This window comes from Schistocerca gregaria, chromosome 2, assembly GCF_023897955.1.
Source record: "Schistocerca gregaria isolate iqSchGreg1 chromosome 2, iqSchGreg1.2, whole genome shotgun sequence".
In the NCBI taxonomy this organism is placed as follows: Eukaryota; Metazoa; Arthropoda; class Insecta; order Orthoptera; family Acrididae; genus Schistocerca; species Schistocerca gregaria.
Window position 1 is genome coordinate 710,834,823 of NC_064921.1, and position 27,716 is coordinate 710,862,538.

Genomic DNA, 27,716 nt, shown 5'->3' on the forward strand with positions numbered 1-27,716 from the left:
CTTCGACCCGCTTACCAACTTTACGTAAGACCAGAAGTTCTTTGGGTTTTCAGGAAGATCTTTTGCTAAGGCATGACAGTGGGAGTGGCTGTATGCTTCGCGCATCGCTCTTTTTACGGCACCACTAATCTCTACCAACTTTTGCCTGTCCTCATTCACCCGATCTTTCTTGTACCGCGAGTGCAACTGTCTTTGCCTCCTGAGGATTGTCCGAATTGCGCTGTTAAACCATGGTGAGTCTTTTCCATTCGTAACCCACTTTTTCGGCACATACTTCTCCAAATGTGATTTACAATGTGTTTAAAATTTGCCCATAAATCTTCCACGTCCATCGTACCGGAAGTAAATGAAGTCGATTCATTTACTATGTGGGATGGTAACAACTGCTTATCTACTCTTTATAGTAAGAACACTCTCCTAGCCTTCTTGACCGACTTTTTAACTTTCGTAACCATAGTGATTACGACAACATCTTCATCACTTATCCCTGTCTCAACACTGACACCGTCGTTGAGGTCTGGTCTGTTCGTGGCTACCAGATCTGAAATATTTCCATTACCCATTGGCTGTCGATTTAGATGCTCAAGACAATTTTCGGATAATGTGTTCAAAAGTAATTCACACGACGGCTTGTCTGTACCACCTGTAATGAATACATAGACATCCCAGTCTATACTACTAGGTGTAAGTCGCCTCCGAGTAATACAGCATGATCTGGGTACTTCTGCGGTACAGAGTGTAGAATCCCTTTGAGTGATTCTAGAACTGTCACGGTGGAACCTGCTGGCTGGTAATAACACCCAACAATGAACTTTATTTCTCCTAGGCCTGTTAAACGTGACCAGATAACTTCACAATTACCCTCTACTTCGACCTCAGTAGACACAATATTTTTTTCAACTGCAATGAAGACACCACCTCCTACGGTATCTAACCTATCTTTCCGATACACATTCCAACCCTCACTATAACTAGAACCAGAAATGATAAAGGAAAAAGAGAGAACGCTTGTGACAAGGGATAGGGGAAGTTCAGGGGGATGGACGAGAATGAGCAGTTTAGAATGTGTGAGAGATGGCTTCTGCAATCGAAACGGATCATTGGATGTCTTTTGGAGTGTGGAAGGAATTTAATTTCTCTGATATTTTTTTAGGAAAATTGTTCCAATGTCAGGCTCCTGATAAAGATCTCAAATGGACATTACCAATAATCCCATGGAACACAGGAATAATATTTATGTTACATTTGAAGGGAATATGTCTGAGTTATATTCAGAAGCTGCAGAAGCATTGGTCTCTCTACATATCCCTGAGCCTTCACATGCAACATAGTAAAGCTATCAAATAGATGGCTAGACTCCCAGAATTCATGGGTCAGTGCATGTTAAAGAAAAAGTTGTTTTACTTTCTAAAGTGTGCAACTGTAAGTTTATCACATGAAAACAAAAATGAATCACTGATATTCTTGCCCTTTAAAATGCCACAAGCGGAATTTTAACAAGTATGGAAAATTTTGAAACACAAAAACGAAAAATTGTGATGAAGTCCAGTATATAGCAGGACTTATCATATGCACATACATAAGTGTGATACCACACTTAACACATATGTACAATGACAAATCAATAAGTTTATTCTCATTTAAATAAAGAAGAATGCAATTTCACTAAATGAAAGAAATAATGATATCATATATGAAAATAACAAATTATGCAGCTGTCAAATATAGAGTAGCAAATACAATATGCATCACATTACATGCTAAAGAAAACGCTTTTCTAACCAACAAATGTAAGAAATAATGACAATTTGAAGTCATTTATTAAATTTTTGCTACATCATGTGGTTCATAGTATTATTATACATTCATTACACAAAATGAGTTTCATTACCTGAGTTCTTAGTGTATACACTAGGATGTAGTCTTCACTTACTTTAACAAACAAGGTACTTGGGATTAGAGCTGTTTTGATAAGCTGATAAATTGATAATTTGAATATCCCTAGTGTCTGTACATCTAGAGGAAAATACAAAAAGGAAAATTTAAAAATTAAGGAATGGTACAAAATGTGGAGTGACATGACCACCTTCAAAGTTACAGTAATCCAACGTTTAAGAATGTATAGAAATTAAAACACTCTCTTATCATGAATTTCTTTACTTAATTTTGCTTTCTTGAGAGACTTGAGTTCAAATACTGCCTTAGTTTCTAGGAATTAAGGAATAGTTGTGCAATGGAAACACAATTCTCCTTTAAGTAAGAGTTTTAAATGTGTGTTGTTACGATATTGTTTTGAATGGTGTTTTTTTAATTATTATATTTTCACATTACATTGTTCCACAAACATAGTATCTTAATGAGAGTAATCAACAGATAAAAATGGGAATGATCTATAAGAGAAATTAGTATCAGCTTACTCAGGTACGTTTTTTTAAATTATTTTTATTTTCAGCTTTCATGTGTAGGGATTGAATATGATTAAATCTTTCGTTCTTGAACTAGTTTTGAAAAATTGGAATCCTTAATAACCTGTAGAGATTAATGAATTACACTGTGGTATCACTTTTCACTTCCTGTGATCCTACCTACATCTTCATATTCCCCTGCAAAACCTTCAATAACATTTTCTACAAGCTACTCTTCATTTCTCATGTGAAGATCTCCCTCTAGCTTCAGTTTTCTTTCCAGTTGATGTTTCCCTTAGTCATATTTAGCTGGTTTTGACACATAATGAAGTCGGTTGGGAGAAATTCTTGTAGTCGGACCTTCAAGGGTACTTAGTCAGACTTATGAGCACCTCTCCTAATTTCCTTATGAATCTTTACAGTAAGTAAATGTAATTATGTCGTCTTCCAAATGTATCACAAAGGCCACAGATCTGTTGGAAACGATTTAGCGTTTCTCACGACACATTTGTTTGTGGCAGTGTGTGTTGAGAACCGGAATATCAAGCTTTATCATTCTCATGATAACTGCTTGAGCATCTCGGGACACAGTATTATGTGTGGCATCTAAAGGGTGTTATTTAATTATTAACAATATACATATACTTGAGACAAGATACTGGTTTCCACCAATACTTTATGTCTACACAGTTTATTGTGTGGTTAAATCAGTAAGGAAAGTAGCTTCTATAGAAAGATCAACAGTCTTTGGACATATAGAGAAACAATCGATCAGACGTTACACATCTGACAAGAGCTCTAGTCAAGACATACACAGCATTTATTTCTCAAAACACAATACTGAATCAGCTCTTCATCCTCGAATTGTTGCCACTTATCAGTACTTTTGCTGGTGTAATGACTACTTTGGAAGAAGCCATGTGGGGATAATTCATGGCTGGTTCACACACAAGGAACCGTCTGCAGTAATGTCTGTGCACATGACATGTGTGCAGAGAGATCATAGCATGTGGACCTAAAATTTGTACAGAAATAATGTATGTGTAATCCTGGATGTTGGAGTTACAAGATCACCACACACAAGCGGATTTTAGAGACGAGCCACGGAAATTTTCCGACGGGTGTATGAATATTTCTAGATGCTGTTTCAATTGTAGGCCAACATGAAATAAAATTTCAACTATAAAATTTGAAATCAAGTTTCAGGAAAGAGCTCAAAAATGTGCAAGCCTCTGAAAGAAGTAGAAAAATGGGGGGGGGGGCTATGAACTGTAGAAACTAACACTATGGTGTGTGCCAATAAGAATCTGCTGGTACTATGTTCATTACTGTATTAGTCATAGCTGTGCTACATCCATTATTGTACTGGTATTGCGAATTACTGTACTTTACAGAGGATCAAGAGTACACTCTTCCTAACATATCGAAGCTTCACAATTTTCAGAGCTCCACATATCTGGAATGCTGCTTCCAGTAATCCATTTTTGATCCATTTTGAGCGATTGTTCTTTTGAGGAGTTTATGAGTACATAGCATACAAGTCGACAGCGATTCATACAATTTCCTTCCTAATAACGACTAAATTAACTTTCTGTCGACGACATAAACGTATTTGAAAAGCTAACGATTTACTACAGTAAAGTAAAGTCTGGAAACGCCGAAATATACAATGTACTTTGGCGAGACACAGCTGCAACTACAAAAACTGTCGGCTATGGCCTCTGTCCATTCAAGAATGCTTTGCAGTTCATGGACCGCAGATACATCAAGAAAATCTAAACATATGCAACTAACAATGTCATTAGAGACTGTATTTTTCTCCCACATTATAGCTGTCTTTTCCACTTAAAATTTTATTTAATGAAAATTGCTTCAACAACTTATTTTCTTATTTATGTATAACGTGGCCGTCAGTTCCCGTTTTGTATTGTAGAAACTAAATTATTTGTAGCTTTCAGATATCTGACCCTACTTTTGGAAGATCACTCAATGAAAAAAATATGCAAGTCGCAACGGAATATTTGCAGTTTACCGCGAAGAAAGCACAATATAAGGAAAATGAAGATTAAAAGCACAAAATCCACTACCTATATATATATATATATATATATATATATATATATATATATGTGTGTGTGTGTGTGTGTGTGTGTGTGTGTGAGTGAGTGGCAAAAACGGTTTAGCTTTCGATATTAGAGACGACATCAAAATTCTCTTCCCGAGAAGAGGCGTGACGGGAGCGTCCATTGATGGCATATGTGAATGCTGTCAACCGAAATGCTTCGTAAAATTTTTATGTGGGTCGTGGCGTGACGACCAGTATGAATTGACCTGAATTATGATACGCTCTTTATACAATTCTTGCACTTTTGAGTGACTTGATTGGCCTCTACTAATTGCGAAACGTTTTGCTTAGAGATCTCATAGCTGTAGCCTCACTGACGCCTCTCTCAGCTAGGCGTCTCATGCGGCGGCTTGTGTCACTTGGTCCTTAAGCCGGCCGGCCCTAGGTAGAGATGAAGACTCCTTCTGATTCCTCACACCAGAGATACTTGTACTCAACTTGTGTGGTACAACGAGGGTAAATTTATGGAATTGTCTTTGGTTGCAATATCTTTGAGATGTAGTAGGGAAAAACCTCGGAGTTGCCATCAGTGGAACAAGTTGGGACAAGGCAGTCAAGATGTCGACGAATGATTCTAAGGCGCCAGTGCGTTATGTCAAACGTGTGCAGTTCGGCATCCTTTCTCCAGATGAAATTGTTAGTAAACAATAGTCGGATCAGCTATTGTGTGTTTGAAAATGTTTGATTTAAAGTGCCATATTTTCAAAATTTTTGTACCCAGATTGTGTTGCGTAATTTGAAGTTTTCATTAGTAGTTGTAAGAAACATTACCCAAACAGGATTGTGTTAGGTTGTTAATATCTGGACAGATATTGAAATTCTTGTAGTGTTGCGTGTGTTTTGTCAGCACAAAAGGAGAAAAAGGAGTAAAGTCCTTGATAAATTTGGTTGATTCGTGGGTAGATTTAGTAGGATCTTGGGAATTAGTGATACGAAGTTTAGTTTTGTATGCAGAACTAGCTTCCAGTAATTTAGAATAAAGCCGTGCAGGAGATGCCATTTTGCTTCTTCGAAAATGATGTAGCTTATTCTACATTTGACGTATTGTTTTATGGATGGTCTACAATCCATTCGGGCAATAGTAATATATTTGAGTGGGAAATATTGCATTCTCGTTGTATTTTCTATTAAAATAAGATAATGTGCGACCAAAGCTGCAGTGGGAGTTTTATCCCCACCAGAAACATAACACCATGATTTCCATCAAAGCTTCAGGTTCAGTGTTTGCCTCGGCTGAGTTTCCGTTTGTTTAGGAATATAGAAAAATCAGTGGTGTGTGAGTAGAACCACTGAGTGATATTTTTGCCACGTGAATTTGAAGAAGCCATTAGGTATAGGAAATTGTTAAATTATTTTGTGTACGGAACCCTAATGTACTTGTGGTTCATACTTTCTTCAACACCAGCAACTTCATCGAAATATTGACAGTTCTACATGAATTTTTGTGAATATTGTAATGCATATTACTAAAAGAATAAATTATTTTGCTTCCTGTTGTCCTTGTCTGTCTTTGATTGGTTGATTTACAATACTACAGATAACTGTGTACTTGGTAAAGAAAGAACCAGCAGTATGAAGATGTGAAAGTATAGCAGTTTTTGCACCTATTCTTTTTAACAATGAATAATTTCTCCCAGTTGTATGTAATCACATAATACCTATCCTTCTGACTTGCAAGTAGGCACTTATGAATGTAACTTTGAAGACCATTGAATAAATTCCTGTACTACTGGAAATTATTTAAGCTATTAAATAAGGATGAACATTTGTCACGTTTGTTCTTATTGACTGAGAGAGAGAGAAAGGGGAGAGGGAACGGGATAAAAAACCTGTGTACATGAAATTGCACTCAATTTTCCGATTACATTGTTTTGCAATATTGTGGTGAGAAAGGAATTTAATTAGTCTTCAGTGTATATAAAAGGGCGATGATGTACATTGCTGTCTGAATTGGATGATTGATAGGGACATGGGCTAGACATCAAAATGTCCTAATCCATAAGGTGTATGAGGGGAAAGTAGTATTACAATAATAAAATTGGAGAAATTAAGTTGGAATTTGATTTAATGCAAAATTGACCTATCAGTTATTTGGTAATACTTCAAAAGGTTGCGACAAGCAACATTTCACCACTAAATTTATCTGTTGAGTGTGAAATGTAGCTTTTTCTGATTGTTCAAATTAGGTCACAACAAACTTACTGCTCCAATGTGAGCCTGTGTTCCATGAATAATGACCTTTGTTGTCACTGGGATGTTGATACCTAATTTTCCTTCCTACCTTCTTTACTGTTGTGGAATTGTGCTATAAATTGTTTAATTTTTGGGATTGTTTATTGATCAATAACTTATGTGTTACAGGAATGTTTCGTATAGACCGTGGAAGACTAGGTCATAACACGCCAAATAGTTGTAATGTTAAGCAGTGGAGAGGTGTTTTAAAAAGATCTCACTTTGATGGGAAACTATATGAAAGCTAAGAAACTTTTAATCCCTTTTTGTGCTTGCTGTTTGCCTAGTGCCTCGTGTTATGGATAGTGACCATGTTAATTCATTTTTATACCTATAGTTACTTACATGCTTGGAAGCGATAGTTGAGTCTCTTGCAGTATTCAGATCACTCGCCTACCTGTGAGTGAGATGGTACAGTGGTTAATATATGGAACTCACATTTTAAAGGATCAGGGTTCAAATATCTCCAGCCATCCAAATTTAGCTTTTTGTGGCCCTAAGTCATGTAAGGCAAATGCCAGGATGGCTCATATAGAAAGAACACAGACTACCTTTTTCCACATAAGTGTGTGTCCTGTCTGACCTTTGTTCCTTTTCGATATTTCATGTATTGTATTGCATCCTCCTCCTGTCTCAGTAGTTTTACTTACAAAGTTAGAAAAAATTTTCCTTCTATCCTTATGCAAATGTATTACTGAGTGGGTTTTCCAAGACTAAAAATTCATGTTTGTGTTGTTACTGAAGTTGAAGTGAAAGTAAGGTCCTCATGAGACAAGTGACATTAAAATGTAATAACAGCTTGTAGCTGTGAATATCATATACCACGTTTAATGTGTAATAGTTTAGTTTTCTGGGTGTAGATATGCTGATATCACATTTTTCTGTGCTGAAGATTTGGTTGTGTCTTCTACTGCACAGAGCTTTGTGGTACTGAATATTAAATGGGCATTTAATATGTCATTATATGTCTTTTCAGCGACGTATGTCAGTCACAGAGGGCGGTATCCGCTACTCGGAAACGTATGAAGGTGGTCGACCAAAGCTCGGTGGGCTGATGGATCCACGACAGGGTGTAATGGACAGAAATTCCCGATGTCAGACCTGTGCAGGTGAAATCACTGTAGTTGTACCAAAGCAATAAGTTTTATACTTGGTTTAATTCTGAGTGACTAATTGTTTGTTTGTTTGTTTTTTCCTCAGGAAACCAAACTGAGTGTCCTGGACACTTTGGTCACATAGATCTCGCAAAGCCAGTGTTCCATGTTGGTTTCCTTACCAAAACTATAAAGATTCTGCGTTGCGTTTGTTTTTATTGTTCAAAGCTTCTCGTCAGTCCGGTAAGACAGTAGTATTTATGTATATTTTATTTCAGTCTTTTAAGGTAGAATAATAAAATACTATTTATATGTACGTCCTTTAAAGTGTTCAAATCATAGAGGTAGCAGTGTAATAAAAGGAGCACTGTTAAGTTTCTGTAGAGCATAGAAAATAATTTTTTTAGGAAAATTGTATTTCTTATACATTAAACTTTTTCAACAAAATTGTTCCCTAATTTATGAATTTGCTTCTCTCATTGATCGAGTAAGCTGTTTATGAATTAATGATATAATAACAATGTTGTATTTGTGGCTTATGCACTCATCATTATGTTGATAATGTAACAAATCAATATTTCTCATCATTTCAGACTAATCCAAAGATTAAGGAAGTTGTTATGAAATCAAAAGGTCAGCCAAGAAAGCGACTTACTTATGTATATGACCTGTGCAAGGGAAAGAACATTTGCGAAGGTGGTGATGAGATGGATTTGAATAAAGATAACCCTGATGATCCCAACAATCAACAGGTACAACTATACCATATTTCAGTCTTACTGAAACTTACTGCTGTGATCCACCAAAATTATGAAATTCTTTTGTTGTCAGCCTCGTAAGCAAGGTCATGGAGGTTGTGGCAGATACCAGCCAAGTATTCGTCGCGCTGGACTTGATTTGACTGCTGAATGGAAGCATGTCAATGAAGATTCACAAGAGAAGAAAATCAGCTTAAGTGCAGAGAGAGTCTGGGAAATCCTGAAACACATAACAGATGAAGAATGCTTCATTCTTGGAATGGATCCAAAATTTGCAAGGCCTGATTGGATGATATGTACAGTACTTCCTGTGCCACCACTTTCAGTGCGCCCTGCTGTTGTTATGTACGGTTCTGCAAGAAACCAGGTGTGTTGGTTGAATGCTGAGTGCATTCTCAGGAACAAAGTCATTATAATAGCAAGTTGATTCTCTCTCTCTCTCTCTCTCTCTCTCTCTCTGTGTGTGTGTGTGTGTGTGTGTGTGTGTGTGTGTGTGTGAGGGGGGAAGGGTAGTGAACACTTTTTTATTTATGCTAATGCTTTGCTTTCATTAATTGCGCAGAACTCCTTTGTAAAATCAAAGTGTAATATCTACTTTATGTACTGTTGCATGTACATTTTTATATCTTTTAATGATGATGTAAATAAAATAGAAAGAAACTTCCACATGGGAAAAATATATTAAAAACAAAGATTCCAAGACTTACCAAGCGGGAAAGCGCCGGCAGACAGGCACATGAACAAAACACACAAACACACACACAGAATTACTAGATTTCGCAACCAATGGGTGCTTCTTCAGGAAGGAGAGGGAAAGACGAAAGGATGTGGGTTTTAAGGGAGAGGGTAAGGAGTCATTCCAATCCTGGGAGCGGAAAGACTTCCCTTAGGGGGAAAAAAAAAGACAGGTGTGTACACACACACACACACACACACACACACACACACACACACACACACACAGACACTGTCCTTGTTTTCCCCCTAAGGGAAGTCTTTCCGCTCCCGGGATTGGAATGACTCCTTACCCTCTCCCTTAAAACCCACATCCTTTCGTCTTTCCCTCTCCTTCCTGAAGAAGCAACCATCAGTTGCGAAAGCTAGTAGTTCTGTGTGTGTGTTTGTGTGTTTTGTTCATGTGCCTGTCTGCCGGCGCTTTCCCGCTTCGTAAGTCTTGGAATCTTTGTTTTTAATATATTTTTATATCTTTTGTTTGACTTATTTTGCATACTTTGAGTTACTGTATGCAGTTCTGTAAATGGTTAATAATTTTGTGTGCCTTTGTTTTGCAGGATGATCTCACACACAAGCTCGCTGATATTATAAAATCCAATAATGAACTGATGCGAAATGAACAGGCTGGAGCTGCAGCACATGTGATATCAGAAAACATCAAAATGTTGCAGTTCCATGTTGCCACATTAGTCGATAATGATATGCCTGGTCTACCACGGTAAGCTGTATTCTTCGTTAGATGTTCAGTGGGTAAAAGTTGATAAGTGCAGTTCATTATGACGTGTGTTTTAATAAGGTGACATGAACATTTAAGTAAGAAATGAACCACGCTAAACGATGAAAGTTAATGGAGTTGATTGATTAAATTTTGCTATGGTGCTACAATGATAAGTATTTGTTTAGAATTTAATTTATTAAAATGGCAAAGATGAAATGAATGTAAGCTAAGGGAAAAACACCTTTAACTTTTGCAATGTATCGTCATACAAGCCTAAAGCCCAGCGTTATTCTCTGTACTCATAGATTTGAGTGTATTTTCCTTTTGAACCAAGGCTCTCGTCCAGTTGCAATTATTGTGGAGTAGAGTTATAAAAAAAATGTTTGTTTAGGATGATACAAGAGCGTGCAATGACCCAGATGTCAGTGTTGTCTTGATTGGAGAAAACCAGAATCTTACCTTGCAGTTGTTCCGCAGAGTTCCGCTAATAATGCTTGATACTTTGTGATAACTGTGGCTTGGAGTCCACTTTGATTATTGCCTTGTTATGTACACAACATTTGCCTGAGAGTTTTTGTAGGTTTAAACACAATGTACCACATGTCTTACTTTTGCATTTATGTTAGCTGTTATTGTAGCTTTCCTTCACTTATTACAACAATTTTGAAAATTCCACAAATTTTATACAGAATTGTGACAGTGAATTCTGTGCATATACATAAGAGTGTAGGTTATATTTAAGACATAAGCAGATTATTTCTCTCCATACATTTTGGATATTCGAATATGCTTAGCAGTGGTATAGTGGGTAGCTTTCCATTGATTGCAGTGGAGTTGCAGAATTTTTTCAAGGTACAAACTCAAATGGTGCAATAATTTTATAATTCATTGTTTGTAGAGTTGACCCTACTCTTTTACAATCTTATTCTAATAATGCTGAATTATTCCGGTGTCTTAATTTTATGTTTTATTAAGGATTGAAATTTTTATTTATGAAAACTATTTGTTCTGGTTTTACAAAATTATCTTTATGGTTCTAGTGCAATGCAGAAGTCCGGAAAACCTCTGAAAGCCATAAAAGCTCGGTTAAAAGGAAAAGAAGGGAGAATACGAGGAAATTTGATGGGTAAACGAGTGGATTTTTCAGCAAGAACTGTAATTACTCCTGACCCAAATCTTCGTATTGATCAAGTTGGTGTTCCGAGGTCCATCGCACAGAACATGACATTTCCTGAAATAGTAACTCCTTTTAACATTGACAAGTAAGTCAGTGTTTTGCTGTTATGATATGAGTTTGATTTGTTAAAGTGGGAAATGGCAGACATATGTTCTCAGGCCATTTTTAACTAAAAATATGTATTCAATTCACTAGTAAAGTGACAAAGTTGTGATTTCTGCAGCTCTCCTTCTTGTTACCTTTAACACATATTTATCTATACCCAACTTTAGGTTTTCTAAAATAAACAGTTTTTGTGTTGCTGATTACCCTTGAGAATTCAGATTTAGTGGTTTTCTTGACCTTATCAGTATTAATGTTTAATGAAGGAAATGTATGTCAAGTCATGGAGGTCTTTGACTTTTGTAACATAATTTTGTTAATTAGATGTTCCTATGCAGATATTGTAAATGGTTGTTTCTGAGCAATTATGTGCCCAAGTTGGGGAGTTTACAGTAGGAAATAAGTTGATGACAATGATACTGAAAGCAGTAAATGCTTATTGGAAAAATTCATAAGAAAATCTGTATTAAAATTACCAGCAACCATTACATCCTCCTTTTGTTCTCTTAAATAGGCCAGTTGAGGTTCATAATCATTTATGAACATATTAAAATCAACTGGTGTTGCTTGGTATGCACCTACTATGACAAAGGATATTTTATGCAACTCTGTCACGTGTTTCTATATTGCGCTCCAAGAAAAATTTTGTCACATAACATTGTTTTTCCTTGCGAATCTCAAAGAAGTTATTAATTTTTAGTTAGCAATGCTAATAATTATATCATTTACTTTAATAGAAAGGATTTAAAAACCACGCAATAATGAGTAGGGTGTGGTGTAACTCTTCTGTCAAAAGAACTTGGAGTTAAAGTACTATTTCAGGAAACCCATAACTTACCCGAAATAATCACTGTTAGGGAACATATGTTATTTGTGTTACTGTTAATCATTTAACTTTCTACAGGATGCAAGAATTGGTACGTAGAGGAAATTCGCAGTATCCAGGTGCAAAATACATCGTCCGTGACAATGGAGAGCGTATTGATTTGCGTTTCCATCCAAAATCTTCAGATCTGCATTTGCAGTGTGGATATAAAGTAGAACGACATGTCCGTGATGGAGACTTGGTGATTTTTAATCGGCAACCAACTCTTCACAAAATGTCAATGATGGGACATCGTGTTAAAGTTTTACCATGGTCAACATTCCGTATGAATCTCAGGTGAGGACAGAGTTTAAGCCAACCTTTAAAAAAATTATATATATGTCATTTATGTTATTACAACAGTGAGGCAATAAATTTTCCCATAAGATTTGTTTCCGTGCCATAGTTACTAGTTTGGTTATGGTTTTTTTGACCGGTGTGAATGCTACAAATGATTTCTCAGTTCTCTTTCATTTATTAAAAAGAACAATTGCTTCATTTGATGAGTGTTCATTATTATGAATGTTTAAATGAGTAAGATTTGAAACTTACTTATAGTAGATTAAGAGTATAGAGGGTGGCCAAAAATTTCTGAAACACTTGTAGTGATATTGCAGGTCAGATCGTACAGACACACAAATGTTAAGAAAAAAATTCAACACATTGCACTGTTTCGATGTTATTTAGCATTAAAATTAGCCAATGGGGTGTCGTGCTCACATTCAAGCAGCCTACCAGAGGCAGTGTTGCCCAAGAAGTACTTTGTTTGGTTAACTGAAACTTGAATGCAACGACCTGATCTGCTAACTTCAGCGCTGAATAACTCAGAAACAGTGCACATATCAAATTTGTTTTTAACATTTCAGTGTCATTACAACCAGCCCTGCAACATCCCTAAAAGCGCTCCAGACATTTTCTGACTACCCTGTATAGTGTGGGACATATTGGCTTAAGGTGTCTGCATTAGGTATCTAATTTGGTGTTTATTGTTGAGTTCTATTTCCTCAGAGTCCGAAAAAGTAAAATAATTGTTTCTTTGTAGTTGCACATCACCATACAATGCTGATTTCGATGGTGATGAAATGAATCTGCATGTGCCACAGTCAATGGAGACAAGAGCAGAGATTGAAAATCTCCACATCACTCCTAGGCAAATCATTACTCCTCAAGCAAACAAACCAGTTATGGGTATTGTGCAGGACACACTCACAGCTGTGAGGAAGATGACAAAGAGAGATGTTTTCCTTGAAAAGGTATTGTAAAATGAGAATTTATAAAAAAATTTATAACGGGACAGGAGCTTCTGAAGAAATACTGCAAGTAGATAAATGCTTAATAATACTGTTTAGATTTTGTTTCTAAGGTTGTTGAAACATGTTATTTAGTTTGAATGATTTTTATATTTGTGGAGCATATTGTCAACTTGTTATAAGTGATTAACTACATAACTTCATGTAGGTTTTTTAATTCGTGTTATCTTCAACTTCTCAGTCTTACAGTTATTAATATTTCTTTAGCAGACCTGAAATGCAAATTATCCAACAAGGGGAGGAGGAACTGTGATGCCAACTATTATTTTTATCTTTCCAGCATTTTCCAAGTTTCAGGTTGCTATCCAATGGAGTTTCATCTGCACCATGAATCCCTTCTATTTCCACATGGCTTTACAAATGCCAGGTCTACAATTACTTCCCAAACTGTTAACACTGTTCATTTATTCTGAATGCTTCTCCACATGATCTATCGATTTTAATAGTTACCACAGAGAGCTGGCTCCCCACCTCCAACCAATCTTTCATTGTAACGCAGGCAACAGTTTTGTAACACTTGCTATAACTTTCTGTACTGCACAAGTCACACATCATATCTCATATCACATGCTTGTTGAAGTCATTTATTTCACACATACTGTACGAACAGGTCTCCCAAGGAAAGAAAAAAAAGATACTCTGTAGAAACAAAGACAGCATTGTTCTCTACGAGGTAATAGTGTATCACATAATCCATGCAATACATAGTTGTACTTCTATATCAAGTGATCTGGCATTAGTCGAATTCACAAATTGCAGTGATGCTCATGGACTAGGACTAAGACTGTCGAATAAAAGAATGACTGAAATTAACCACTTCTTTCCTAGAGAATCACTAATATGAATGTCAGTGAACTTCAGCAGTCTCTTTATGTTGGCCAAGCTTGTTCCGGTTTGATAACAGCTCATTTTCTTGGCTGAGTGAGCAGGTGTTGCAGTTTGTTCTGCTGTTTTTCCATGCCACAGTATTTAACACCACTTGTCATCATTTTGCGAGCTCGGCTGCAGATCACTGCTCATTCTATGAATATGACTGGGAGGAATTGAAGGCGATCACCATCAATGAAGTGGCAGCAGACTTACTCATTTTGGAAGTAATAAATTGATTTGCAAACATGTAAGTCATAACACAGCAAAATTAATCTGGAAATAATATGACTATGAGATTATTAGAACTAAGGCTGGTAGCAAGCAAAAACAGATGACTCTTGTTCCAGAGACATGTAGTATTTTGACTTACATTGAAGCAGTGATTCTTGACAGTAACCACACTGTGGTTGTTTAGAAAGTGAACATACGATACCAACTTGGTATTTCTTTATGCATGAAATAGTATGTTTTGCCTGATAGTATGTCTGTTCCTCCTCTTGCAAGTTTCTTCTCAACTGTATGTCGAAAATTACTAGTTATTGATCTCCAAAGATATCAGTGCCATCAGGGTGTTAAACCTGAATGTCGCTTCAGTTTCTCCTGCAATATTTGAAATTACTACCTCAGTTCTGAGTTTTTTATCTTTTACTGAGGTTTTGTATTATTGTAATTAAATTACCACGATTCAATTTTCAGGAACAAATGATGAATCTTCTTATGTTTCTTCCAATTTGGGATGGAAAGATGCCACAACCAGCCATTCTAAAGCCTAAACCTCTCTGGACAGGTCAGTAAATAAAATTATCAAATTGCGCTTTTGTGTTTAAACATTTTACAAAACTTTCATTGACTGTAATCAGAGAGATCATTACGTGAGATCACCGTTGAAAAAAAGCATATAATTTTCATGTTGGGGGTTCAGTTAATCTGGGATAGTCAATAAATATATCCAAATAAACATTACATTTATTATGTAACTTGTAAAATAATGCAAAATAAAGAAAGGGTAAACTACTTGAAGGAAACACGAAAAATTAATTATTTGATAATGTAATAGTTTATGATTTCACAAATTCTAAATAACATTATCTCATTTGTTACCTGGATTAACTATGTAATAGCGAATAGTGATACGGAATACTGAAGTGTTTAGTTAGTTTCCCTTTTATCATTATAATGATAAGTGATTGAGTTGATGGCTTTGCAGTTGCTTATTATCTGGATGTAACGCGGAAGTAAGTTTTACCTTTCTCAGTCAACATGCTCAGCTGTATTAATAGTAATGCTTAATAACAGTTTCTGCGTCACTAAAGGTCATGAAGTAATATTAATGTCCTTTGTCATTGTAACTGTTCAGGTACATAATCATGGCTGTAGAGATTTTGTGTTTGATGTAAATTGTCATGATTACTGGGCACCACTCATTTCCGAGTTTTCTCTTTAGCAGTTATAGAAATATCTTATGTAGGTACCACTGGTGGCTTAGAAGACCATTCTGTTCTAGATAGCATCTTCTTGGTATTTACTTGAAGAGACAGTTGAGAAAGACTTGATGGGAGAGATGTCACAAAGATATTGTGACAGTACAGACTGTTTACTGTGTCCATGTCCTCCCACTTTCTGGGTGAGGTTAGAGATGTGTATGTTCCGGAGAAGTGTTTTATTGATTTATAACAGAAACAAGCACATCACTGTCTGTCAAGGAAATGGAAATCATAGTTCATACTGCCACAGAATCTTTTGGGCATCTTTCATACCATGTCCTTCTGTTTCAGATGAGCATCAGCCATGATTCTGTCATTGTCTTGAGAGAGTGATTCGAGTGGCAGATTGTGCAAGAACTAGGGTTTCAGTATGTTTACAGCAGGCCATATCGGTCAAATACTCTCTTAAAGCATTTGACAATGGTTACAGCACTTTAGTTATATGAGTTGGAGAAGCCTTGTCAGATCGGTATTGCAACTCTTATCTAGATGAGTTTGGTTAATCATTTTTAATGAAATCTGTTTTGAGCTCAATTTTTAGTTTAAACTAATTTATAATTGGAATTTCTCGGAGGTGTCAAATTTATCTAGAAGTTGATCATTAAATCACCTTGAAGTGCTTCATTCAGTTATGTTAATTGTTTAAGGCAGCTGATATTCTTTAAAAGCCTTCCACACAATATCAAAGTCCTTTGTTAGGTTGTGGCATGTTAACATTTTTTGCAACTGCCTGGCACAGTAGCTCATGCCAGTGGTACTTTTGGAGGAGCAAAAGGCACAGCAAGATTAAGAGTGAGTTCTGTCAGAGATGGTACAAAGCCTATTTGGCAGAGTTTTATCAAAGATTTATTCTGGAATGGAGAGCAGGGAAATGACAACCGTTTCTGCAAATGCTAGGGTTGCCTTTCTTACAAATGATAATTATTCTTTTTGTGTTAGTTCGTACTATTTCTTTTCCCCACATTAAAAGAATTAGGCTGAATTTTCTGCTTGTGAGAGGTATAGTTCTCTGTGTAGGAGTTCCAGAAGAATATTGTCTGGGCTGGGACTCTTTGCTTTTAGAATTTTAAGAGCTTTGCTGCACTCTAAATGACAGAGGTGCAGCCATCCAAGAATGAGGAGGATTTTGCCACAAATTTCAAATAACGTCTTATGTACCAGATACATTAGGGTTTAATAATAAGTTAGAATTCTTCCCAGTTCCTCAAGATTTTTTTGGCTACCAGTGAGAATAGTGATATAGTCTACATTTTCCTATTGAGGAATTTTGGGTCCATAGAGATTTTTGGATGCCTGTATGTAGGCTCCCTAGGATACCTGCTGCTGTCTGGCTTTTTGTTGTCTCCATTTGTCCTTCATCTTTTGTACTCTATAGAATGGATCCTGAACAAGGGACAGATGGGCTTCTCATCTTACCTTCAGCAGGTAACATCTTTTTACTGAGATAAGTGACATCAGTAATGTAACATGTTAATGCATTGTTCAACAATTCTGTTTTAATTTCTTGTCAGATGGTACTATTCATCAGAAAGACTTCCAAATATCCTGTTCAAAGTTTTATTGGAATAAAGTAATGTTGTGTTTAGATTGTAAATTTGGGCCAACAATATATGTACTGTTGCCCAACCATACTTAGATTTGATAGCGTACATTTATATTAACTCTCCTAGTGTCTTCTGCATTTGCACTGAGCTGCGTTATACTTGCATAGGCATGCCCTACAGTATTCAAGCCTTCATCCTTCCTCTACAATCATCACCTGCCCTCCCCCACACTTCCACTATTCCTTGATGCCTCAGGATATATCCTACCGAAAGTCCCTTCTTTAACCAAGTTGTGCCACAAATGTACTTTTTCTTCAGTTCGATTCAGTACCACCTCAATTGTTACTTGATCTATTCATGTAATGTTCAGCATTTTTCTTTCGCACCACATTCCAAAAGCTTCTATCATCTTCTTGTGTGAATTGCCTATTGTTCAAGTTTCCCTTCTATCCAAGGCTGCACTCAAATACCTTGAGAAAAGACTTCCTAATATTTAAATTTGTATTAGATGTTAAGGAATTACTCTTTTTCAGAAATTTTTATCTTGTTGTTGCCAGTCTCCATTTTATTTCTTACCTACCTCAACCATCATCAGTTATTTGGCTGCCCAAATAACGGAACTCATCTGCTATTTTCAGTGTCCCATTCATAATCTAATTCCCTTAGCATCTGATTTCCTTGGACTATGTTCCATTATCCTTATTTTACTTTCATTGATGTTCTTCTTATCTCTCTTCCAAGACGCTCTCTGTTCTGTTCCACTTAGCTGTCACCAACATTATTACCATGTCATTGGCAAACTGAAAAGTTTTTACTTCTTCACACTGAACATTAAATCTGTTTCCAAATTTCTTCTTGGTTCCCCTCACAACTCACTCAGTATACAAAAATAGAATGAAAGGACACATTGCTACTCACTATAAAGATGACACTTTGAGTTGCAGACAGGCATAGTGAAGAGATTCAATTGACTATATCTTCTGATTATTAGTGTCAACAGACCCTGGTCATAAGATAAATAACTGTGCGCTTCCTTGCTCCTGTCTCTTCCGTGCCCCTCCTTCCCCGCCATCCCCCTTACCCCTCCAACTCCCTGCCCTACAGCCCACAAATATGTACATTGAGATGTCGATGTAATCGTAGCTGCGGACTTGTAAATTCATGATAATTTATAGTGAGGAAATAAGTCTGCGAGGTTAATTTTTCGATGGAACTTGGTATGCAACAGTTACACTGTAGGTATGTAAGTTCTAACAGATTGTCAAGATTAAGGCAAGTGGTTCTCTTTAATTTTTGTGCCTGAGCTTCTCAGTGTTTGCCTTCCAGTTGTCTGTAACCCTCTGCTTGGAAGGTATTGTAATGCAGTTGTAAACCGATTTTTTTTCCTTCATTGTGTTAATAGTTTTGAAGCACAGAAGCTTATTAATGCATGGTGCATACTGTAAATTGATGTTCTGGTGTCTGACCTTCTCTTTGAAATTCCTGACCCTGCTATCATGCTACATCTCATCAATTTAAAAAGAGCTAATCTCCATTTCAAGCAGCGCGCCATAAGTAAATATGTTTGCATCTAAGGCTACGCCGAACTTAACGGTAACTCTGTTCCTCTGAAGGCTTGATTGCACTTCCCTGCACAATGTAATTATGTCTCGCCATCCAGTTTTACTGTGAGTGCAAGTCAGTGTGAGCACTTTTGTTTGCCTAGCTGCATCCTCAACAGGCCTGTGTTATGGTACCATGTAAAAATTTGAAGTAAATTGGTCAAGAAAATGTAGAGATTTTTAGTAACAACATTAAACAATGACTTATCTTTATACAGCAGTGTATATAAGTAATATATTTTTAACCCATTCTGGTGTGTACAAGAAATTTAAACTTGTATGGAAATTAAACAGTCAATGTGGCACAGTTTTTATGGGTTGAGTGAACTTGTACTTTATGGCATATACTACAGCCCACTATTTAATATTTTTAGTTAAATCAGTATACCCTCCTCTTAACTTAAGCTGTAGGGTCCATATATATTTTTCCGTAATAGGTGTTTTCCTTAAATAGTTTGACTCAATTATACTAAATGCAATTTTTATGTCATATAAATAACATCTAATCACTAGCTCATCATTTCCTAGGAACGTAAAATAGGCTAATAGGAATGAAACTGCTTCACATTTCAGTCTGTGTGTAAAATCACCAACAGGTGTCTTGCTCCAAAGAAAGTGTCCAGAGAGAAAACCTAATTTTTATTTGAAAGCTGTTTTATTCAACTAATGTTATGGGATAAATGTGATTACACATAAAGTTAACATTATCCATTGTTTTAAAAAAAAAATCAGTAAGAGTTGTTTTCTCATTCCTTCCAACAAAATGTACTGACAGAATTTGCCGCAACAACTGCTTGACATTGGGAAAACTTAATTGAACTGAGGAAGAATAGTGATGAACAGAATCAAGCTCTTCCACAGCCACAACAAAACTTATTGCAGGTGCATCATCATCATCTCTGCCACCACTACCATAAACTGTTTCAGCTGAAGTATGAAATGTGGACTGTTCTGACAGTCAACATTCCTGAAATGTCATAGTTATTGAGACATCTGTGGTAACCTTCCATTCTTGTTCAGGAATAGCACTGTCTACTACAGTAACCAATGCTGTACAAAAGTGAGCATTTTCAAATCATTCTCAGTGCAGTAGGTTGAGTCCCAGCATTATAGGTAACAATAAACTTATCCTTAGTCTGTAATATGTTTCCTTTTCATCACTTTCTTTCTCTCTGGTAATAAAATTTGTCTCTATGTAACCAACTTAACTTGTTCTCATAGGATGCATTAAATGTATCTGCCTTAATATTATGAAAAACTGTCTGGTCTGTTCAATAGTAAATTTTCTTCATTTAGTGAGTGTAATTACACAAAACTATCACAGGCACAGAACGTAGCGCATTGGTAAACAACAAAATACTACAATGATTTTTGATTTACATCAAATTTATTTCTACAGTCATGTTTCTAGTTCAGTTAATCTTTCACATTATGCATCTTGGGGAAATAGTATCGTTCAGTGTATTTTTTGTAATTTTATGAGGAGTTAAATGTGATACTTGCTGTGTATGAGGTGCTGCATTATTTTGGAAGTTCTATCATGTGAAAATTTATCATTACTACTCCTGTCATATGGGAAATTTGAAGGAAACTATACTCATTTTTCTGTTGAACTAACAGCTTTTAAATTGCTGTACAGTTTCCATAATGTTTCAGTTTGTTAATATGGGGATTTCTGTACCCTTATCTACACTATTTTGTGTCATCTAATGAAGAGTTCTTAGTTTACTGTGAAATAAAGAGTCAACGCTGTGGTTACACCATATGAAATTTACATTTTTACCATAATATATGACCACACATCTTCACTCATGATGGTATTGCATATATCTATGACAGTGAAATTAAGCTTTAAAATGTTGAATTAATGTATTTACTTCCCGGTTTTGCAGGCAAGCAGTTGTTTTCTCTCATAATTCCTGGTAACGTGAACATGATTCGTACTCATTCCACACATCCTGATGAAGAAGATGATGGGCCCTACAAATGGATATCTCCAGGTGACACAAAGGTAAGATAGAAGTATTTGCATAAGGGCAGAAATGACTCTCTCCCTCCCTCCCTCCCCTTTTCACTCCTGATACAAAATTTGCTGGTAGTATTGCTTGATATGGCAACATATGGCCTCGGAATTGAGAATATTAACTTCAGTGGACACACGTGAAGGTACCCCAGCTGAATTAAACATGAATTTCATTTAACATCATTGATTTTTCCTCCTAGGTAATGGTGGAGCATGGTGAACTTGTGATGGGCATTCTGTGTAAGAAAACACTGGGAACATCAGCCGGTTCTCTACTGCATATTTGTTTCCTGGAATTGGGTCATGAAGTGTGTGGTCAATTTTATGGAAATATTCAGACTGTTGTGAACAACTGGCTGCTATTGGAAGGTAACTGTTTAGTGAATGTTTAACAGAATTTATCTTAAATAACACTTATAGCTCAAGGTGATATATTAGTGTGAAGATGATAGTAAGATTTTGAATGCAAGCATTACAGTTGAGCTATAAGTGCTACTGTTTGATATAGATCCCACATGAATAAGTGGAACCAGTTCACTTGTTGATGGAGATTTAAACTCTAAATTGCATCACTCACAAATGTGACATTGACGTGTGACAAATGCTTTTTTTACGCGTTGCAAAAGAAGTTTTTAGTATCATCTAAGAGCAGTGATTATTTTGAAATATTTGTATCAAATATTAATAGTTATGTCACTCCAATTGTAACAGTTATTTTGGCAGTTAAAATTATGTTTGATGCATGTAATAGATAAAAATATAAGTTTTTTTCTATAATTTACTATTTTATTATGTAAGTTACACAGAGGAAAAGTACTACTCATTTCTCTTAGGCTTTTTGACAGCCACCCTGTATTGTATTTTACCATCTGAAGGATGATTTAGAAGTGCCAGATATTACATATTGATATGCAAGGTGGACTAAAACCAATCAAACACCTTCTGGAAACAATTTTCCACAACTAATAGGAATTTCTCAAATATGAAACAGTGTTACTCATCTGTTTTCCCAAGAGAAATTGAAAACTAGACATACTAAACATACTCAATAAATCTTGTGCTTTGTTGTCTTGCACCTTAGAGGCTCTAGTGAATGAGAAGGAAAGAAAGTGCAGAAGTATAGAGGAAACTAATTTCAAATCGAGATGCTAAGAGGTACTTACTGTATATGGAGGATGAATATTTTACGGGAACACTCAAGACCAGGAACTTATTTTGATTGCATTCTAGTTGTGCTGTAGTCTTACCTTTATCGTATAAGTTTTCCACCTCGTCAAAAGCATGTCTTAGACTATTACGTTTGTGTCATACTTTTAAAACACAGATTTTTTACTTGATAGGTCACTCAATTGGTATTGGAGACACCATTGCTGATCCTCAGACTTACACAGAAATCCAGAAAGCGATCAAAAAAGCTAAGGAAGATGTAATAGAAGTTATTCATAAAGCTCACAACATGGAGCTTGAACCAACTCCTGGTAATACTCTGCGACAGACTTTCGAGAATCAGGTACTTTCGTTGTACAATGGTATACAAAATGTATTCACAATTTGAAATGCAGGATTGAACCATCAAAATATGTAAATATTGACTTTTTTTAACTTACATTTTCTCTGATTTATAGGTGAACAGAATACTGAATGATGCTCGAGACAAAACTGGTGGTTCTGCCAAGAAGTCTCTGACAGAGTACAATAACTTAAAAGCTATGGTGGTTTCAGGTTCCAAAGGGTCAAACATCAACATCTCTCAGGTAACACTAATTGCATGCTTTCAGATGATGAATGAAAACAGTACGTTCTGAAATGAAGTAATTGTTCTTTGTAATGTGCAGGTCATTGCTTGTGTGGGACAACAAAACGTTGAAGGAAAGCGAATACCATTTGGTTTTCGCAAACGAACATTACCACATTTTATTAAAGATGACTATGGTCCTGAATCCAGAGGTTTTGTTGAAAACTCATATCTGGCCGGTCTCACACCCTCAGAATTTTTCTTTCATGCTATGGGTGGTCGAGAAGGTCTTATTGATACAGCTGTGAAAACTGCTGAAACAGGTAATTTTGCAGTTTGTCAAAAAGTCTGTTTCTTGCCTGAAAATCGACAATGTTTCACTTGCTGTTATTTTTTAAATAAGTTTATGAAAGCACATAAATGATTAAATATTGCAATCACAAACCAATCTTCGTGTGTTAATGATTTTTGTTGTTTTATTAGGATACATCCAGCGTCGTCTGATAAAGGCTATGGAAAGTGTAATGGTGCATTATGATGGAACAGTACGTAATTCTGTGGGTCAGCTCATTCAGTTGCGTTATGGGGAAGATGGGTTGTGTGGTGAGACTGTGGAATTTCAGAATCTCCCAACCATCAAACTGTCAAATAAAACATTCGAAAAGAAGTTCAAGTTTGACCCAACAAATGAACGGTAAGATAGCTCTGCTTCCTTGTCTGCTGCTCAATATGACTTTTTTATGTGGAGGTATGTCAGAATGCCTGAAAAACAAGAATTTTGTGATAATAGTTTTGATTTGCATTCAGAATTTTAAGCTGCAAAAATTGCAATGCTCTTGGATTATTAGAGTCATGTTATACTTTAAATATTCTCTTTGCTGGGTCATAAACAAGTTAGGACTTTTCATTTTTTATATATTTTTTATCAGTGGTTTAGTCAAAAGCAGTAATAGATGGATTATGAGATTTAAATGAAATCATACTTACCAGAGTCTTAACTTTTAGATTATGGATTTGAAGTAATAGTTATTACTTCAATAATTCTAATGATGGACCTTTAGTGCAAACACATATTTCAACAAAGTCTCTTCTAGGGCAGTTAGTGTTTGTTTCCTGGCCTATTAATACCATATGTATGAGTACTTACAACGATATCTATGTTGTTGTGACACAGGAAAGTCCTGTGTGGAATGCCAATAATGCAAGGAGTAAAGATAACCACTCACCATATTATTGAGCGTGCGTGTGCGCACGCACGCACGCACACACACACACACACACACACACACACACACACACACACACACACACACACACACACACACACACACACACACAGAGAGAGAGAGAGAGAGAGAGAGAGAGAGAGAGAGAGAGGGGGGGGGGGGGGGGGGGCAGGGGGTGTTTCAGCAACTTAATGCCTCAACTTTAAGGTGAGTGGCTATCTTTGCCCCCTGGCATTATTTAAGACGTGTGTTCACATACTATTGTAGCATATCAAAAGTAGAAAAAAAATATTGTATTCAGATTCTGAGTGACCTGTTCAGTCTTTCTCACCTTTTCTAATCATCCCACTATCTTCCCTGAGAAAAGAGCTAACATTTCTATTAGGTAGAATAGTAGAAGGTAAGTATTACCGTTCTGTCTCCTTGCAGTTTTAACTACATTCTTCACCAAGGAAAAATTCAGCCTGTGTAAAAATGCTGTAGGATAGGAGTAAGTACAATTAATGTTGATAAGATGAGGCTGTTCTTTTTACTAATAAATCTGATAGAAATATGTCTTCTCTATACTGTCTTTGCAGTGTTTTCATTTGATTAATTTTATAGGCACCTGCGTCGTATATTCCATGAAGATGTCCTGCGAGAATTAATGGGCAGCAGTGAAGTAATATCTGAACTTGAGAAGGAATGGGAGCAGCTGTGCAGAGATCGCGAGGCTCTTAGGCAGATATTCCCAAGTGGAGAAAGCAAAGTTGTGTTGCCATGCAACTTGCAGCGTATGATATGGAATGTGAAGAAAATTTTCCATATAAATGAACGTGCCCCTACAGATCTTAGTCCACTCAGAGTTATTGAAGGTAAAAAAAAAGAATGTACTTAAGTCAACCTTAAATGAAGCATTGAAGTAATGTTCTTTCTACACTTATTGTTATTTGATTATGTTGGGATCATTTTTGTAAAAGATGGAATGTTTTGTTATATTTTCGTTTTTCATGAATAACACTTTATTTTAATGGTTTCATTCATAGATTAAAAGAGTGAGAATGTTGTCACATTGATTGCAGAGACGTTTGGAACTCACTATTCATTTTTATTGAATGTAATTTTATCGCAGCAATTTCCCTTGCAAGTTTCAAATCTAAAAAAAAGTTCAGTTATTTTAAAACTAATCTCACCAAGCCTTTACAATGTATGTTATGCAACATGAATCACCACTATACAACGAACTCAAACAATCACAAAGAACTTCCGTTGTTGATATCATTGCAAGCAAGACATTTTTATGTCAGTATGTTTGGTAAAGTATTGACCAAGTGGTTTCCTGCACTAGATTCATTGTCAACTATCAACTTGGTGAGTGTTTTTCTGATTCATCTAACCTTTCAGCATGTCCCACAGTACAAACCCTGATGAACAAGACCACAACTGTGCAAAAAATGGCTGTCTTTGAAAAAACATCTACATACATACTCCGCAATCCACCATACGGTGCATGGCGGAGGGTACCTCATACCACAACTACAATCTTCTCTCCCTGTTCCACTCCCAAACAGAACGAGGGAAAAATGACTGCCTATATGCCTCTGTACGAGCCCCAATCTCTCTCATCTTTGTGGTATTTCCGCGAAATGTAAGTAGGCGACAGTAAAATTGTAGTGCAGTCAGCCTCAAATGCTGGTTCTCTAAATTTCCTCAGAAGCGATTCACGAAAAGAACGCCTCCTTTCCTCTAGAGACTCCCACCCGAGTTCCTGAAGCATTTCTGTAACACTCGCGTGATGATCAAACCTACCAGTAACATATCTAGCATCCCGCCTCTGAATTGCTTCTATGTCCTCCCCAATCCGACCTGATAGGGATCCCAAACGCTCGAGCAGTAGTCAAGAATAGGCCATGTTAGTGTTTTATAAGTGGTCTCCTTTATAGATGAACCGCATCTTCCCAAAATTCTACCAATGAACCGAAGATGACAATCCGCCTTCCCCACAACTGCCATTACATGCTTGTCCCACTTCATATTGCTCTGCAATGTTACGCCCAAAGATTTAATCGACGTGACTGTGTCAAGCGTTACGCTACTAATGGCGTATTCAAACATTACAGGTTTCTTTTTCCTATTCATGTGTGTTAGGTTAATTGTGCTGTACTTTGCGCAGATATGTGATTAAATGCTCTGCTACTTGTCAGTCGTCCACCTGATTGAAGAATGTGTTAAAAAAAATTACAGGTGCATTTTCATTTACTGTTACGTCAAAGAACAGTGCTTAAATAATGAGTGCAGGAAAGTTATGCAGCATTATTGGATATGAAGAGAGTCTTCCTGAAGAGACAGTGTGGCTGTTGTTTACTTAAAAATTTATATCTGGTTTTATCTCTGCAGAAAATGACGACACACCTTTAGTGCGAATCATCTATTTTGTTCTGAACCATTTGCAGTGTAATATAATTTTCTCCGTTTCGTGGCTTGAGTTTTCTCACCACAGCCTGATGGTAGGCATGCATTTCTCCACTACACTCTCTGTGGTATTTTGTAGTACGAACTCCATAGCAACTATGCAGACATCATAGTGGTTTCTTCGGCGTAGTTTTGAGTGCTGCACAACGTCAAAAGTTTGTCGATTCACAATACATGGCTGCTATTGTTACACAGTATCTTCTTCTTTCTTCTTCTGTAGTGGTCAATCCAAGGACTGGTTTACAACAGCTATAATGACAGCTTGTCTCCATTCTGTGCGTCTTTCAGCTTTTCTCTTCATTTCTTTATGGGTGTTACATCCCACATCTTTAACGATTTGATCCATGTACCTCAGTCGTGGTCTTCCTCTTGGTCTTTTTCCCTCGACATATCCCTCTATGATTGTGTTCAGGAGTCCTTTATGTCTTAATAGATGGCCTGTAAATTGCACTCTTCTTTTAACAATGAAACTCCAGAAGCTTCTCTTCTCGCCTGCTCTTTCCAGAACCACTTCGTTTGTGACTTTGTCGATACATTTTATTTTGAGCATGCGTCTATAGCACCACATTTCAAAAGAATTTAATTTCTGGTTTTTCTCTTTCCCGAGAGTCCATGTTTCACACCCATAGCATGCCACACTCCACACATATGATTTAAAAAATCTTTTCCTGATTTCAAGGCTGATGCTCTTAGATGTTAATATGTTTTTCTTCTTGTTAAAAGCAGCCTTTGCTTGAGCTATTCTACTCCTCACTTCTGCATTGCTCCTTCCATACCTTGTAATATTACTGCCCAGATAAGTAAATTTATCAACTTGTTCAAGCAGTTCATTGCCTACATGAACTTGAACTTTCACTTGATCTTCTTTGTCGCGTGCCATTACTTTTGTTTTTGCTTTATTAATTCTCATATTATATTCTTCACCCATAACTTTATCCATTCTATTCAGTAGGCCTACAAGATCTTCTTCACTTTCAGCCAGGACAGATGTATCATCGGCATATCTTATCATATCTATTCGTTGGCCATGAATTACTACACCTATCTCTGAATTTTCCCTTACTTTTTTCCACGCCTCTTCAATGTATACGTTAAAGATAACAGGGGATAGTGCGCAACCTTCTCGGGCACCTTTCCATATCTGCACCTCTTCTTGTTTTGTCCATCCACGGATAACTGCTGTCTCGTTTTTGTACAGGTTCCATATCATTTTGCTATCTTTATGGTCTATTCCTACTTTTTTGAGTACCTCAAACATCTT

General features: G+C 36.5%; 1 protein-coding gene across 1 annotated transcript in view; it reads left to right on the forward strand.

Annotated features, from left to right (window-relative positions):
- The first annotated feature begins 4,887 nt into the window (after nucleotides 1–4,887).
- LOC126334829 (DNA-directed RNA polymerase II subunit RPB1) overlaps nucleotides 4,888–27,716 on the forward strand; it is a 48,369-nt gene continuing 25,540 nt past the window's right edge. The window contains exons 1-17 of the mRNA XM_049997489.1: nucleotides 4,888–5,166; nucleotides 7,739–7,871; nucleotides 7,963–8,099; nucleotides 8,450–8,608; nucleotides 8,688–8,981; nucleotides 9,907–10,067; nucleotides 11,108–11,329; nucleotides 12,251–12,508; nucleotides 13,254–13,464; nucleotides 15,088–15,178; nucleotides 20,913–21,031; nucleotides 21,244–21,412; nucleotides 22,384–22,553; nucleotides 22,669–22,797; nucleotides 22,879–23,101; nucleotides 23,262–23,472; nucleotides 24,608–24,858. Coding sequence (XP_049853446.1) covers nucleotides 5,089–5,166; nucleotides 7,739–7,871; nucleotides 7,963–8,099; nucleotides 8,450–8,608; nucleotides 8,688–8,981; nucleotides 9,907–10,067; nucleotides 11,108–11,329; nucleotides 12,251–12,508; nucleotides 13,254–13,464; nucleotides 15,088–15,178; nucleotides 20,913–21,031; nucleotides 21,244–21,412; nucleotides 22,384–22,553; nucleotides 22,669–22,797; nucleotides 22,879–23,101; nucleotides 23,262–23,472; nucleotides 24,608–24,858 — 3,016 coding nt within the window. The 5' untranslated portion in view covers nucleotides 4,888–5,088. The remainder of the gene's footprint in view (nucleotides 5,167–7,738; nucleotides 7,872–7,962; nucleotides 8,100–8,449; nucleotides 8,609–8,687; nucleotides 8,982–9,906; nucleotides 10,068–11,107; nucleotides 11,330–12,250; nucleotides 12,509–13,253; nucleotides 13,465–15,087; nucleotides 15,179–20,912; nucleotides 21,032–21,243; nucleotides 21,413–22,383; nucleotides 22,554–22,668; nucleotides 22,798–22,878; nucleotides 23,102–23,261; nucleotides 23,473–24,607; nucleotides 24,859–27,716) is intronic.